The 14,780-nt window shown below is 46.7% G+C and overlaps 5 protein-coding genes across 5 annotated transcripts; 2 read left to right on the top strand and 3 right to left on the bottom strand.

Annotated features, from left to right (window-relative positions):
- The first annotated feature begins 2 nt into the window (after window positions 1-2).
- Window positions 3-2,467, top strand: BDV27DRAFT_125022 (triacylglycerol lipase family protein). The gene is made up of 4 exons (XM_032066234.1): window positions 3-342; window positions 415-545; window positions 611-1,427; window positions 1,486-2,467. Exons 1-4 carry the CDS (start codon window positions 262-264, stop codon window positions 2,260-2,262), a joined length of 1,806 nt encoding a protein of 601 aa, XP_031929789.1. The 5' UTR covers window positions 3-261; the 3' UTR covers window positions 2,263-2,467.
- Window positions 2,468-4,014: 1,547 nt separating this feature from the next.
- BDV27DRAFT_88008 (uncharacterized protein) lies at window positions 4,015-6,659 on the bottom strand. Its single transcript, XM_032077855.1, has 3 exons — window positions 6,532-6,659; window positions 4,430-6,439; window positions 4,015-4,367 (listed from the first exon to the last, which is right to left on the bottom strand). The coding sequence occupies exons 1-3, from the start codon at window positions 6,551-6,553 to the stop codon at window positions 4,237-4,239; spliced, it is 2,163 nt and encodes a 720-aa protein (XP_031929788.1). The 5' UTR covers window positions 6,554-6,659; the 3' UTR covers window positions 4,015-4,236.
- A 1,728-nt stretch (window positions 6,660-8,387) lies between these two features.
- Window positions 8,388-10,454, bottom strand: BDV27DRAFT_125019 (uncharacterized protein). The gene has a single exon (XM_032066233.1). The coding sequence runs from the start codon at window positions 10,199-10,201 to the stop codon at window positions 8,552-8,554; it is 1,650 nt and encodes a 549-aa protein (XP_031929787.1). The 5' UTR covers window positions 10,202-10,454; the 3' UTR covers window positions 8,388-8,551.
- An 863-nt stretch (window positions 10,455-11,317) lies between these two features.
- On the bottom strand, window positions 11,318-13,213 carry BDV27DRAFT_155716 (rhomboid protease PCP1; the record flags this gene model as incomplete). Its single annotated transcript, XM_032072193.1, has 6 exons — window positions 11,318-11,567; window positions 11,639-11,813; window positions 11,873-12,206; window positions 12,266-12,369; window positions 12,423-13,053; window positions 13,124-13,213. The coding sequence occupies 6 exons, from the start codon at window positions 13,211-13,213 to the stop codon at window positions 11,318-11,320; spliced, it is 1,584 nt and encodes a 527-aa protein (XP_031929786.1).
- A 674-nt stretch (window positions 13,214-13,887) lies between these two features.
- BDV27DRAFT_125016 (uncharacterized protein) lies at window positions 13,888-14,765 on the top strand. Its single transcript, XM_032066232.1, has one exon. It carries the CDS (start codon window positions 13,922-13,924, stop codon window positions 14,387-14,389), a length of 468 nt encoding a protein of 155 aa, XP_031929785.1. The 5' UTR covers window positions 13,888-13,921; the 3' UTR covers window positions 14,390-14,765.
- The last annotated feature ends 15 nt before the right edge of the window (window positions 14,766-14,780 follow it).

Here is a 14,780-nt window from a genome sequence, read left to right as displayed (position 1 = left end):
AGCTACACCTACATCCTACATCTACATCTTACATCTTCATCTAATCTTATTTTGACACATATCGCCGCGACACTTTCCCCTTCGCCATTAAATCACCGATATTGTTTGTGACCTTGTGTCTTCCCGGATGACATACCCCCCTCCCTCCGGTTAGCGAGCATGTGAAAAAGGAGAAAAACGAAGGCCATCCGCTCAAGAACTCCCCCTGAACATGTGCCAATCCTTTCCCATGCAAACTCTCTCAAGTTGCTTACGATAGGAATGGAGTCTTGGGTGGCTATTTGCGGGTTATTCGCCGCAGTCGTGAACATGATGTTGGACGTCGCGCAATTTTGGAAAGAAGTGCGTTCGAGCCCCATTTTCGGGCTGGGCCAGTGCAAGGAGGCTAATGTAGTATAATTTACGACAATTTAGAGGTTATTGTCATGGTGGAGATCGAAATCGCCCCGCAGCAGACTGCGATACCGCCTAGCTAACGCCCAAACGTACAAAGAATGGGAGGAAGCTGCTTTCGAGTTGGATGAGCTTCTGAGTATGGATCTGTGGTGAGCTTATTATCCTCGAGCTTCTTATCATCGGCTGCAGTGTAGCAGACCCTCACCGAAGACAGGCGCCAAAACCCAACAAGCCGTCATTATGATTATCGACTCATTCTGGGCCGGCTGGAGGCCTTGATGGGTGCTCGAGAGGACGAAGATATCTTGACATTGGTCAATCTCCTTCGCTCCGGACTTGTCCGCAATCTAGGCAACATCACCTCTCCCAGACTGTCGCTCCACGCTTATGCTGGTACAAAGCTCCTGATAGACGATTATATCACCCAGGTTGCACTTTCCATTCAGCATGTGACAGCTCTGCAGACAGCCACTGTTTCTGAAGGTAGATTTGACTCTCAAGCTAAACTAGAGCTACTACACGACACCCGGCAGGCCTTTGGCAGAACGACGCTCCTTTTGCAAGGCGGGTCCATCTTTGGGCTATGTCATTTGGGCGTGGTGAAAGCCTTACACTTACAAGGTCTCTTGCCTAGGATCATTACAGGGACCGCCACTGGGGCACTCATCGCAGCCCTCGTTGGTGTTCATACAGAAGATGAATTGCTGACCTTCCTCAATGGTGATGGCATTGATTTAACCGCCTTCGATCGCCAACGGAAAATGAGACTTGATACCGGAAACAGTCAGTGGCTACCATACACTACGGGTGACAGTTGGTTGTGGACTTTGCTTCGACGACTTCAACGGTACATTCAGAAAGGGTACTTTCTTGATGCCGAGGTCTTAGAAGAATGTGTCCGAGCAAATCTTGGTGACCTAACATTTGAAGAAGCGTACGCACGATCGAAACGCATCCTCAATATCACGGTGGCGACGTCGGACAAGGGCGGTACTCCCAATCTGCTCAATTACCTGACCGCACCGAATGTGGTATGTACATGATAGCTCATTTGTCTTACAGAGCCGTTAGTGCTGACAAACATTCTAGTTGATTTGGTCAGCAGCAGTGGCCTCAAACGCATCGTCAAACTCACTCTATCGGCCTGTTACAATCTACTGTAAAGATGAAACTGGCTCTATTGTCCCGTGGGGTCTTTCGCGACATGGTTTCACCCAGTCGGGGCGCCGCACAGAGTACACGGATGCTGAATCACCGCTAGCCCGAATTGCTGAGCTGTTTAATGTGAATCACTTCATTGTGTCGCAAGCCCGACCATACCTCGTCCCCTTTCTCCGGTCCGACGTGAATCTTCTAGATCGCCGTCCCACGGGGCAGTGGAGTATCACCCGGTCACTGAAGCGCTTGGTCGCTACTGAGATTCGCCACCGGCTGAGACAGCTCGATTATGTTGGTCTTCTGCCACAAGCGCTCGCACGACTTCTCATTGAAGAGACTATCCCTGGCCCCAATCTTACACTGGTTCCGGATCTCTCATTGAAGGACTTTACCAAATTATTCCAGAACCCAGACAAGGAGTCCTTGGCTCATTGGATCCTAAAGGGCGAGAGAGGGACATGGCCTGCAGTCAGCGCCTTGAAGGTCCGTTGCGTTGTCGAAATCGAATTGGACAAGGGCTACCAGGTTGTTCGTCGACGACGACCAGCTGAGAACCCTTCTTCCTCTGTCCAACATACTATGGGTCAGCGCCGCATGCCAAATGAAGGGATCCCGAGGAAGTGGAAAGGGTATAGTATCGATCGCGACAGGGATATGACAGGTTTATTGGGAAATTTCGATCATCAGCAGGACGTTCTCAATCCGTGAAAGCTTTTGTATCAAGTTTCCTACTTGCTTACGTATGTTCTGATGAAGATTGGACTACATAGTTGATTAATCATGTATGCGCTTTTCCAGCCATAGTGTAAAACCGAGGATGATTCTCTCATTTCTCAACCTTACCTAGGGAAGGGTTGTATTAGCTGTAAGTCAAGCTTGTTGAATTTAGAAAGTAGAATTTTCATACTTTGATTCATGGAGAGAGCTGTTTCTTTTGCTGCGCCCTTTTCCATTAACTGCTATTATTACCTTGATAAATATGCCGTGGAGATACCCCCTTTGTTGGGAGCCACAAGGCTCCATACGTACTGGATTTCTATTGCTCAGCAGCACTCGGCTTGGGTATGAGATTATTGATGCTAGGATAGAACATCTATGAGTCACACACCCAAGCTGTCAAGGTTGTATCAATGCATATAGGTAAGAATATATATAATGACATTCCACCGACGTATACTAGCAACCTAGTAGGATATATAGAGAGAGAGAGAGAGAGAGAGAGAAATGCATTATACCCGAATACAGCTCCCATTCAGGGGCTCTTCTCGGGTCGTCAACGGCCCTTCAGTATAGTACTAAGCAGCTCTCATCGACAATTGTGTCATAAATGTGCTTTATATACATTGTGGATGCAGTAAGGGGTCTAAAATAGCGGCGATTATAGTAGGCTGCTTCCCCCCTTTCCCAGGCCTTATACTACCAATTATATGGTTGACCTAATAGTCTAAAAGTAGACTACTAGGCAGAAAGGGTGCAGTCTACTGGACGTGTCAATAAATATTGTGTCAAAACGTGGAATTCAGCAGTGGAAATATGTGTTGGGAAGGCATCCAGATAGGCAGACTCCTAGATAGATAGACTCCTAGATAGGTAGACTTCCAGCGTGTGTCAGAAAGAGGTGATGTCCAAAAGTAGTGATTTCCAGGAAATATGTGTCATAAGGTTGGTATCCAAAGGATCTAGGATAGGGTTGAATAACAGCAGTAATAGTTGCACTATAAAGTATAGACTATTCTATACAATGTAGGCTTTTAAAACCGAAGGATTCAGGGGCCCTATCCCGCGGCTGTGGATCATGTTGGTAGCATTCTAGGGAGCTAGCCAAGCCCCCTATATACCTCTTGCTAGCTAGTATTCCAGTTAGAAGGTATGTCGACGCGTTGACGCGTTCCCTAGAATAATAAAAACATAGCGATATAGGCGATTTAAGCAATTTGATGAGGCAGAGATGAGATAACATAGATGAAACACAATATAAAGGATAAGTGTTTCATTTCGGCTTTTGTAACTTGACAAAGGGACGTCTATTAGGATATATATATACGATGACTACCTTACGTACTGTTTAAGTGGAGCTTACATATGCAGTGATGGTATATATAATTAAGCCCTTGCTCCGTCGGCTTCTGTTCATGTGTGCATGATGTACTGGCCGAAACAGCGATCGAGGAAGTCGACTAGATCCCCTCATGGGTTCGATGTCCTTGCAAGAAGGAATGTGGGGGGAGTCACAAGGCATAAAAATGGCACAGCCGTAAACCCTTTAAAAAAGAGTCATACAGATACTGAACCTAGCGACAGGGATTGCCAAAGTAGTAGAATGAGAAACATGAATGGAGCTTCAATTCCAACAATATTCGGTCACAAGACACGTGCGGCTTAGAATCTAACAACCAAGAATAGCGTCACTTTCCTTGACACAGACGATATATCACAATATACAAGATTGCCAGATGTATACAAGAAGCAGAAGAGAACCAGTCAGCAAGGGAACATTGAGATCACCCTACTAAGGGTAGCTGTACATGAGTAAATAAACATATTACCATCGCAACAAAAGCGTATCATCTATGGACGTGTAGATTTTGATTGAAACCGATGCCTCACGTATTGAGGGACCCTCGAAACCCACATACATGAAATGTTCATGCAAGCAGGGAGCTCCAACCCAGGACCTAATGATTAATTGACGGCAGTCTGTGGGCGAGCAGATTGGGGACGCGACTCAGGGCGGTGGGATCCTGATCGTACGGAATAACTCTGCGAAGTTGGGCGCGCATTGTCTTGGGTTGGATCGTATGCCAATGGAGGAACTACGGTATATCTCGTCAGTCACAGTCATATTGTGGTGTATTGGATTGGAGGAAACACTCACTGCTAAATCCATATCCTTCGGTGACTCCTTCCCGGTTTTGTGGGTCAATCTCTACGCGAATGGATACATCCAGACCGCCGTACATGCCGCTATTGTTGCTGAAACCATCCGCCGCAGAGTGGCTTGCGCCAGCATTGATCTCGCCCTTATGGAGGGGGGAGTGGCCGTTTTTGGGCAGCGGTATCACTGCACTATCGTTCTGTTGTGTTGGGTCACCCTCATTGGCGAATAGGGTATCAACTTCGGTGATGCACGCATAGTTGCGTGACGGCATTGTCACCTTATTCCAGGAAGCGCTCTTCTCCTGACCTCCTGGCTGCTGATCAAACATGTCCATCAAAGTCTCATCGGTATTTGAGTCGAGATGGTGGAGTTTATTTCTTCGGGCTAAAAGATTCGCAACTGCCTTCGGAGGTGGCTTGTTTGTGATGGCGCTGCTGATGATATTGACCATATATCGAGGGTCGTTTACACTCTGAAGACCGAGATTAGGGTTCGAATAAAAACGTCCAATAGCTGCCAAGTGTACATCTCCACCCAGGATCGTGACACGAACGGAATGAACCTTGGCGAATTCTTGGAGACGTTGAATAAATAACCTGCGTTCGCGCTTGTGCTGACGAGCTGTGTAGTGGTCATCCAAATCATCAAGCAGGTCTACTTGACCGTCAAATTGGTTGAACAAGCCACCCGCGAACCCAAACCGCTTGTTGAGCAAGCGAATTGGCGCAATGATTGGGGAACTGAGAATATTCTCCAGCCATGCAAGGCGTGGATAAGCAATAGGGACGCCCAAAAGCACAACCAGATGCTTGATATCACCATTGGCCGCGGTCAATTCGTGCTCAAGCCGAGAAAAGATGAGATCGTACGTATCAGGATAATTCACCTGATGACGGGTGCGTTCCGTGCGTGCATCGACACCGATGAAGGCGATCCGCTTCCCGAGACGCATGTACAAGTTCCTACTCTTCTCCTCTACATAGGGGCCTGGTCGCTTTCCAACTATCCAGCTATCATCCTCGGCCTGGTTTTCCAAGACAAAGGTATTCTCCAGCTGTCGAGGATCCGCTCCGGCTGTTCCGTTGACTGCACGCATGGTCTGCGGGGCATCCGTCGTGTAGGTCGATCTGGGCGGTGCGACGTGATGCTGAAACAAGCAGTAGTACTTGAAGGCAACGCCTCCAATGCCTCGAAAGACGGAACAGCGCATGAAGTGGTCTGTGTAGGAGCCGAAGCCATCGATTATATCGTGGTCGTCCCAGATGTTGATCTGAGGTATGCGTCCATTTGCCGCCTTGAATGGTTCAGTAGAATACCATCGTATATAGTTTTTATAATAGTACTCATCACATCTAGCTCGCAAGTTATTATCAAAATTGTGCGCACGTCTTTTGTGGGGGTTAGAGATAGAGGTCCATTCTTTCAATGGACCGTCAACGCGGATTCCATCATTGTAGAGCTGGTCGCCACCACCAATCATCGCATGGAAGGGTTTTTGCGCATGCACGCGCAAGACATCGTTCCACAGGTTTGGACCGACCCAGGCGTCCATATCTGTGCCAACGGAAAAGCCATTGCAGGAATGAAACATAAGACGCATGGATTGGTTTATAGACGGGACCACGAAATCCCAAGGCGATCTCACTTCCTGTCCCTCCGCATATTGAAAACCTGGAATGCTGTACTCCCAGCGCGCTTCATATGACTGGAGAGGTAGTGAGATTGAGAATCGCCAGAATGTTTTCGATGGATCTTCGAAAAGGCGAAGGCCGGCGATTGCAATGCTTCGGCTATTGGATAGATTCCCATTGACTGAAGTATTACCTTCAACAGGGCCAGCCTGGCGCAAAACGAGCTGCGGCTGCTTTTGACCAGGTTTCGTCACAATCAAAACACTTCCATGCCAACTCGAGGAGGACAGAGTGACATCCGTATTTTTGAAATTGATCAAGGGCCCGCAGATTACATTAATTTGCGCATTCGAATCGTGTGATTGGCCATTGAAGGCTGCACCTTCCGCAAATCGACCACCGAGCAAAGTCAGCGACATGATCCGCTTTTTGAACCATCCGGATGTTAATAATAAAATGCTTGCTTACCCAGCTGAGTTTGTGCGGCCATTGCAGTACGACTCCTAAAGGCCGCAAACTGCTCACGACAGATACAACAATGAACAAAGGAAACAATAAACAAGACAAGAAGAAATTACTAAATGTGTTGTCGCGGGAAGTGTAATCAATTGCACTGAAACCGCTAGGGGGAAGGGTATCAAGACAAAGATCGAGAAACAAGACACAAGGGGAGGAGGGAACCAAGAAGGGATCACCACGTTATTAAATTTCAAGCGATCCACAAGAGATCACGATAATCTGTTCACCGTACACAAGCGAGTGGGAAAGGAGATAAGAGCGCCTGATCATGGGTCGGTTAAGAACAGGGGGGTTATCGAGAAGGCCGCAATAGCTTGGCGCAGTTAGCAATTAGAAAGATAGAAGGCCAAAAAGCGCGCTCGCACATGAAGAGGCAGATAGAGAGAGAGAGAGAGAGAGAGAGAGAGAGAGAGAGAGGGAAAGAACGATTTGCAAAAGGGGGAAAAATAATAATAATAACAATAATAATAATAATCATAAAGGAACGAAATGAGGGGGAGAAAAGGAAGAGATATCCAGCTCAAGGAGCGAGATGGAATTCAAATAGACCGTAATGTATGTCACCCAGCGATTCCGCAGTAGGGCTGAAGGGCTGAGCGGAAAAAAAGTGAAAGGAGGTAAATAGGAAGACTTGCGAAATGAGAAAAAACTGGACGAGCAGTGCTTGGCCCCGAAAGTGCAGGTGCCACGGAATTGTAGTTTGACTAGTCAAAACACTACAGTGTATTCCGTACCAAACTACCAAGATATGAATAGTAGTTCCTTGGCAGTTGATGTTTAGGAAGAGTTTGTCCCCCCTAACATGCTCATTGGTACCCGGAGTTCGTTTGATGGAGGTTCGAAATGACGATGAGGCACAGAATGGGCCAATCGTCACGAGGTGAGCCACAACCCAGCTCAGCCACCAAGGCCCACATCGACGGCTGACACCGATTGGCGAGGGGATTTTGTGGCAGTGGATCACTAGGTTCACTCCACTTACAACCTACTACGTACTAGTAGTACGAACTAGTGGTCATTTGTTATTATGGATGGAGCCGTTACCAGGTACCGTATGGACTACTAGTTTATGACTAGTAGTATACAGTACATACGTGGAATGCTTGTGTGGCTGTGACCTGGTCTGCGAGGTTTGCATGTTAATCAGATGATACGTAGATAGATACAGAGTACGGAGTACAACTTCGAGATCCCCTCTTTTCCTTCTAAACCCTTCTCTCTGTTCTCCCCACCGCCAAGCAAACAGCAAGCTTCTGAAAGGCCAATGAGCCTGATCGGTATAGAAGAAGAGCGTCAATATTTCAAGACAGAGAAGCTACCAAAAGATCAAGCTCCAGTCCAGTTCCCTATCCCAACATTATCCATACAAAGAATTGCAATCACAAACACAAACATGAGATCAATAAAAAGTGCTCATAAGATGTGAACGAGATGAGGGCAGGTGACACGACTAATTTCAGTGTCAGAGTGCGACGGATCGAAGGACAGACAATGCTGACCTAGAAATCATACAATTCCCCTTATTTCCCTTCTCATCTCTTCTCCTCTTCTTTTCCTCTCTTGTCCTCTCGTTTCTCTTCTTTCCTTCTCTTCTTTCCTTTCTATCTTCCTTTCTCTCTTTTCCCATTTCTTTAAGAGAAAGCATGCCTAAAGTAGAGAAACGCCCAAAGCTGTCGACCTGCAAGGTATTAGTCATAGACAAAATTTTCAATGGGTGAACTTCAAATTCCAAACTCCAGGTTCAGTGAACAAAAGAACAAAAGAACAAAAGAACAAAAGAACAAAAAGACAAAATAACAAGACACAAAAAAAAAAGAGAAAAAAAGAAGAGAGAGAGAGAGAGAGAGAGACGAAGGACCGAACAATGATAGCAAGACTAAAACAAACAATATAGCCCCTCAAAGCTGAAAACCCAGAGAGATTGAGATCCAATCAGTAATCTACCCATGAAGTCATTGCGGAGCATGATTTAGTCGAATGCCAGATTGGAGTCAGGACAATAATGGGTCACCAGCGCTTTTGGCTCCAATATGGAGCGTACTTCTACTTTCCAACTGTCGTTCTCATGACCTAATAGTGGAGAGACTGAGTCAATTACTGGCTTTTGTTGGACATCCGTTGCGAGTGCAGTCAGCAACTCTTCAAAATGAGCACGATTCTCAGGGCAATCCAATTCAGGCCGGGTCTCGATTAGATCAAGAATCTGCTTCAAGAGGAGAGAGAGCGGGCTTTTGTGGTACTTTATCTCTCTGAGGCCGTTGTACGCTTCGTCTTCATCTTTGATAATTCTGGGAGACATCGAACTCCAGCGGTGTAACCCAACCGATCCATACTTAGATCGGGGTGGAATTCTGGGAGTTCTAGCGGGATACAATGCGGCTAGACTCTCTTTTGACCTGACAACCATCCCTCCCAGAACCCCCCCCGGAGATTCAGGAGGTGTATCAACCTCCGGAATGGTGAAGAGACTTTCCAGCCGTTGCTCCGTCTCTGCCCTTCTCTGAACCCGGTCCTGATGACGGAGCATGTTGCAAGTGTCCAAGCCTGGTGCACGCCAAGACTGAGCTTTCAAGCTGCCGTCTTCTACGGACTTGCTAAACGTGAAAAGGTCGCTAGTGAACTTGCCAATAGATGAGTTCCGCTGGCAAATTGCCTTCGTATAACCGCCTCGTGAAACAAACCATGCCCTGTACGAGGCCCGTGCCAGGATAATACGACACTCTTCCATGTAGCGGGCGAGTCTCTCTTTGAATCTTTCCATGATGTTCCCGCCCTGTTCGAAGATAGCCTCCGCAAAGTCCAGCACCCACCGGCAGAAGAGAATGGTAATGACGATCTCCATGCCTGGATCATCACATGACCCCATGGCTATACAATAAGGGCTTGAGCTAAGAATTCCCATGCCAACGTGCACTTCCTCAGAAAGGCCAGACTCTAGAAGAATGATGAGATCCGGTATGGTGATACTGTACATGGTGAACCCAAGGTCCCACACACACCAAAGATCATCAGTCTTGTTGGGCATCCACTCAAAATGGCGGGCAAATAAGGCTCTGTTGTTATAGTCAAATCCTAGGACATAGTGTCTGCCATTGAAGGAAGGTCCCAAATCGGCAATGGGAAGGTTCCAAAATAGGAACTGAGGTTCTTCTCCAACATTACATGGCTCAAAGGCACGTTCTTCCAATAGTTCACTGTAATAGACTGGGCGACAATCAATACCGTCATACACGAACATCCCATTGCGTCGCGCATATGTGTCTTTCCCCTTTTCAACGGAGCAGAGGTACAAGTGGTAATCTACTACCTCCCAAGGATGGCTCACACCGTATGTAGGAGGCTCGTTTCTCGGCTCTGTGACCTCCAGGTCGGCAGAGTCATCGGAGTGTACTGAGCCAATCTCGGATACATCGCTGGCGTATCCCTCTAGAACCTCTATTTCTTGAGCCGGATGTAGCGTGCCTTCGTCGAAGAAGGACTGGCTAACATCCGAGAGCGATACTGCGTCAAATTTATTGCCATTATGTGCACATTTGATCGCCCCCCAACTTCTCTTAAGCCTGAAGACGGGGGAGACGGGCGTCTTGCTGGCTGCACTGAAGTTGATCTTGTAAGGCATTCTCCCGCAGCGCAAACTTGGGCTCGAATGCTAAAGTTTCTCTGTTAAATAGAACAGAGGTTTCGACATCAAGGGGCGAGAGCCAAACCCTCCACATTTGGTGCAATGCAGAAATCAAGACCAGTAATAACCTTCAAACAAATAACCCAAACAGCTAAAAGGTGAGGAGCAAGCAAACAAAACGAAAGGGCGAAGGGAGTATGATAAGAGAATGAAGGGACTGTTTATTGAAAAAGATATGTTAAGGATCAGGATTGCTAGGGGCCGGGGGGAGGGGTGAGAAAAAAAAAGGAAGGGCAGTGAAAGAAAAGTACATGGGTGAACACAACCAAACTTTTATAAGTATCTATAGATTACCCATTAATCAATGGCCCTTGCACATTACTAGACGTAACTAAAGAAATTAGGCCATTCAATTGATGAACTATGATATTTCTATACAACCCAATCCTGTGAACCACTATAGGTAGTCAAGTTTTATATGTTTAATCCACTTATATAGCTATCTATTGCCGAGAAACCAGATGCGACACCATCGTAAAAATGAGATGTAAACGCATGGAGTGAAATCCGATCAGATGTGGAGCCTTAGGGCTTTATTCACTCACACGAAGACAACACAAGAAAGCAGCAGCCCACAAGTCTCCTGTCTGGAATATCTTCTTTCTTTCATAGTCCAGAACAAGTCTTCATTTTAGGCTTTGAGGTTCTTATGGATGGATACCTGCTGCAGCTGCTGAGAGGTGGTGCATATAGTACTTTCTTTTTGTTCACTCTCAGTTTTTCTAGAAACCATACATATGTGAAACAATGGTCGCAGAGTTTGGACTGAGTAACGTGCATGTCCTGGACTGTAGAATTGTAATCAGTCTTGCCTATTCATAAGTTGAGCATTCCTTCCCCTTGTTCCCATGGTTGAGATTAGTGCGCCGTAACAAGGTCATGGAGGGAAGAAGAGCGGAAACAAAAATAAGAGGGTGAAAAAAAAAAGAACGAGAGAAGAGCTTGAGTACTATATGATATGCGTGAGCAGAGGATTAATGGGTGTCTGTCGTAGCGAAAGTCACTGCTGAGCAGGCACATCGTAGTTATATAGCTCTAATCTTCCCATTAACATCAATCCCGAAAGGTGCGCTCAAACCATGTCTTATTTATTAGTTGTTCGTTGTCCTTTTGCATCTTGTATGCAGTTGACCATAGTGTTCCCGCTAGGAATCCACCAAGGTGAGCCCAATAATCAATCAATGCTCGGCGGGTAAACATGTTGACGAATTCCAGGGCAACAAGGCCAGTCAGGACCATCCATCCTTTGGCTGAGGCAACGTCCTGCCATTCAGGTGGAAGGAAGAGAAAAGTGAATTTCTCACTGTCCATATAAGATAGTAGACGTTAGCATGGATTATGTAAACTGTATCCAAGAAGCCGTTCAATACGTACTCGGCATGAAGCATGCACCAAGCACCAACCAGAGCCGAGATAGCTCCGCTAGCTCCAAGGGCAGTAAGACCCAAATTCCCTTTCATGATATTGACGGTCAAAGACGTGAAGGATCCGAAAACGCCAGAAGCCAAATACAGAGCTAAAAAGTTTCCACGGCCAATCTCATCATGAACTAAAAGAAATGAAATCAGTTAATGTCACAGCCACCAGACGGATTATCCAAGCACTCACGCCTTGTCCCAACGAACCATAAGACCACCATGTTGAGTGCGAGGTGATTTGCCGTTTGATGGCTAAAGACGTTCCCGATCAAACTGAGCGGACGAGGATAGGCAGCGACAGTAATGAAATGACGGTTAAGAAGCCTCCAGGCCGGGGGGCAAAGCTTCCATAGAAGGAAAATACCGACATTCGTTCCTATTATAGCCATGACCGTAGCTGCTGCTGGGGGAACATCAGGCCACAACCGATCAGCCTTGGCGGGAGCTTGGTAATTGTTTGAAAAAACGTAGCAAAGGCCAAAAGTTACGAGTGTGATGCTAAGGATCCGGAGAATACGACCGCCCTATCAGCGGAAAGGTTAGTCCAGACAAGCATGTACTGGACGTGCAGCGGTAAACATACATTCGTCAGCTTAGACACATCCAAATCCCAGTCAGTGGCTCGTAGATGGTGTTTCTGTATCCATGCAAGGAGTGGACGTTGATTGGGATCCGCACGTTCCCGCACTACACGAGTCGTTAACATCTTCATCCTAAAATCCTAAATGCAGGAGTTTCACCTTCCAAAGATGCTGTATCTTCGAACCTCTGGAGGGAGGTATTCTTCTGCCTCATATGCTCTAACTTTTCCCGCTCTTTTTGTTCACCGTCGAGCCATTCTTGGCGTTTCTTTTCTTGTTCAGCCAAGAGCCTTGCTTCATTTCGCTTCCTCGTTTCTTTCAGAACACTTTTACCATACGGGTCATTCGAATCGCCTAGTTCAGCACCATAGGATCCACTCTGAGGTTTGTAGAGGCCCAGCTCTTCTGCGCGTCGGACGAGCTTTTCCTCCTCCTGCAGCTCTTCTCGTTCGATTCGTGCGAGAATAGCAGCATCTTCATCGAGTGGGTAATTTTTGCGTAGCCATTGCAAAGCCACATCGAGACTAGAAGGACGGACGGAGCGAGTTATATCGGAAGGAAGGTCAAGATCAAGGGTGCCATCAAGACGCCTACCCTGGAGAACACCGAGAATCCGGTTTCCTAATTGAGGGGTTATCCTCGCACGGCTCCCAAAAACTGCATTGATTTCGGCCGTCGTAAAAGGCTGCGGCCGGAGCTGGACACCATATTCAACTTTAGGGACGGGCTTGGTGCGCAGGCATCTCGAGCTTGTAAACGACCGGGCGGATGACGTCGTACGGGTGCAATACTGGAACGGAGTCGTAGGAGAAAAAAGGCTCAAAGGACCAAGGTGCCGCCCGGATATACTACCAAGACACCATGGAGAGGACACACAAGTGGAGCGCAGCGAAGTTGCACTTGATGGAAGCAGGCTCAAGGAACGGGGCCCCGAGCATGGGATCCGCCATGCTATACAGAACACATTGCTCATATCCTGCGACTGGCAGTCAAATCCTGCCTGCAATGAGCTTTGTCAGCCTCTAAGTGAAATGCGAAAAAGTTATCAGCGAGAGTACAATATTGATAAGAACTTTGCTAGAGGTTTGATGGTGAAAGTCCACGGATTTCTCCGGAGCGCCCGAGGAATTGTTCCGGTAATACACTCATACAGTGGACTGAGCCTGGGCAGATAGTACTACCTACACTATGTGAAGAACACTAGACGAAGGTATAATGCTGACAGCCCATATATGCTCCTGATCTTGCTTGCGATATATTATAATATATTCGTGCAGTGCACTATGGCTGTAAGACTTTTGATAAGAACGGAATGGGTGATGTCTGTATATGTACATATGTATGTAAATTGTAAATTGTAAATCACTTCAACCATTTGAATGTGACTACATTATAATCACCTAACTACCCTAGTACTGAAAGTATTAAAGCCCTGTGAGGTTCTAACCCTAACCACTCTGTAAACCCTCCTTAGAAATCAAGATATCGACCCCTGTTTTGTACATACAAGCACATAGTAGTACGGAGTACTGTACAGTATATGTATGTTTTGTCACGTGGAGATAAAAGCAAGCAATGAGGAAAAGTGGCCAATTTAGTGTTAATCACACACAGGAGTTCAGCAGGAGAAGGAAAAACCAGTAGAGACAACCCGAATAATGTCTGCAGAATCCCTTCCAATTACTCTTGCTGCATTCGTGGAAGCTATCAAAGAGCTTCCACTTTCCTCCGTGTACGCCAAAGCCTCCGAACTTTCCAACTCCATCTCACACCTGCGGCGCTCAAATCAAGAACTAAAGGCGTTCATGAATGAGTCATGCGATACCGAGGCTGAGAAAAGGGAGCTAGAAAATTATATCACTGAAAATGAAGAAGTGATAAGATCGATGCATGAAAGGAACCTGCTACTAAAGTCGGAGATAGAGGGCCGGGGTCAGCGATGGATCGAGATGGGGAACATCGCGCCAGATGCGAGAACAGATGAGAATCACCAGCCATCCGTATCTGAACCCATAACAAATGGGGCAGCTGCAGAACGACCAAATGGTGCGCAGCAGGAGCTATCTACCACAAGGTCTATTCCTGATACCCAGAATGGCCACGAACAGGATGGTGTCTTTCTTTGAGGCTACTCGCGCAAGCCAAGATAGACTTGCCTCCGTCGCTCGATGAGCAAGCTTGTTCACGCAATATGTACGAGAACCTCTGTATTGAAACAGGAATGCTTCTATATGTAGGTTCATACAAAATTGAACCCAACCATATTTCGCAGACCCAAACTGTATGGTCACTAGAATTCTCGGTTCTCGCAACCAGCCTTCGTACTAGGTCTAGCGAGCAGTCCTGGGTCTTCTGAAATGATCAGTACAGATCCTTTAGATGATGCATTGCCGTCAATTTGAAGCATTTGATGTGCCTGCCCACGTTGCTCGAGTTGGATTTTCCAGGTCGAATTGATGTAGCAAGCAGATCTTCTATCCTACATTTATTATTACATGTTCACTTGGCTCTATCGAA

This window comes from Aspergillus caelatus (assembly GCF_009193585.1).
Source record: "Aspergillus caelatus strain CBS 763.97 unplaced genomic scaffold BDV27scaffold_47, whole genome shotgun sequence".
In the NCBI taxonomy this organism is placed as follows: domain Eukaryota; kingdom Fungi; phylum Ascomycota; class Eurotiomycetes; order Eurotiales; family Aspergillaceae; genus Aspergillus; species Aspergillus caelatus.
The sequence above is the reverse complement of the archived record's forward strand: the minus strand, read 5'-3'. Positions and strand labels throughout refer to the sequence as shown.

What these genes read in the sequence shown, in the direction of transcription:
- BDV27DRAFT_125016 (XM_032066232.1), top strand. Translation starts at nt 13,922, where the DNA reads ATGTCTGCAGAATCCCTTCCAATTACTCTTGCTGCATTCGTGGAAGCT.
- BDV27DRAFT_125019 (XM_032066233.1), bottom strand. Translation starts at nt 10,201, where the DNA reads ATGCCTTACAAGATCAACTTCAGTGCAGCCAGCAAGACGCCCGTCTCC.
- BDV27DRAFT_125022 (XM_032066234.1), top strand. Translation starts at nt 262, where the DNA reads ATGGAGTCTTGGGTGGCTATTTGCGGGTTATTCGCCGCAGTCGTGAAC. An exon ending in TCGCGCAATTTTGGAAAGAA is followed by an intron (nt 343 to 414) that starts GTGCGTTCGAGC and finishes ACGACAATTTAG; the next exon opens with AGGTTATTGTCATGGTGGAG. An exon ending in ACCTGACCGCACCGAATGTG is followed by an intron (nt 1,428 to 1,485) that starts GTATGTACATGA and finishes CAAACATTCTAG; the next exon opens with TTGATTTGGTCAGCAGCAGT.
- BDV27DRAFT_88008 (XM_032077855.1), bottom strand. Translation starts at nt 6,553, where the DNA reads ATGGCCGCACAAACTCAGCTGG. An exon ending in GGCCGCACAAACTCAGCTGG is followed by an intron (nt 6,440 to 6,531) that starts GTAAGCAAGCAT and finishes CGGAAGGTGCAG; the next exon opens with CCTTCAATGGCCAATCACAC. An exon ending in CGAAGGATATGGATTTAGCA is followed by an intron (nt 4,368 to 4,429) that starts GTGAGTGTTTCC and finishes GATATACCGTAG; the next exon opens with TTCCTCCATTGGCATACGAT.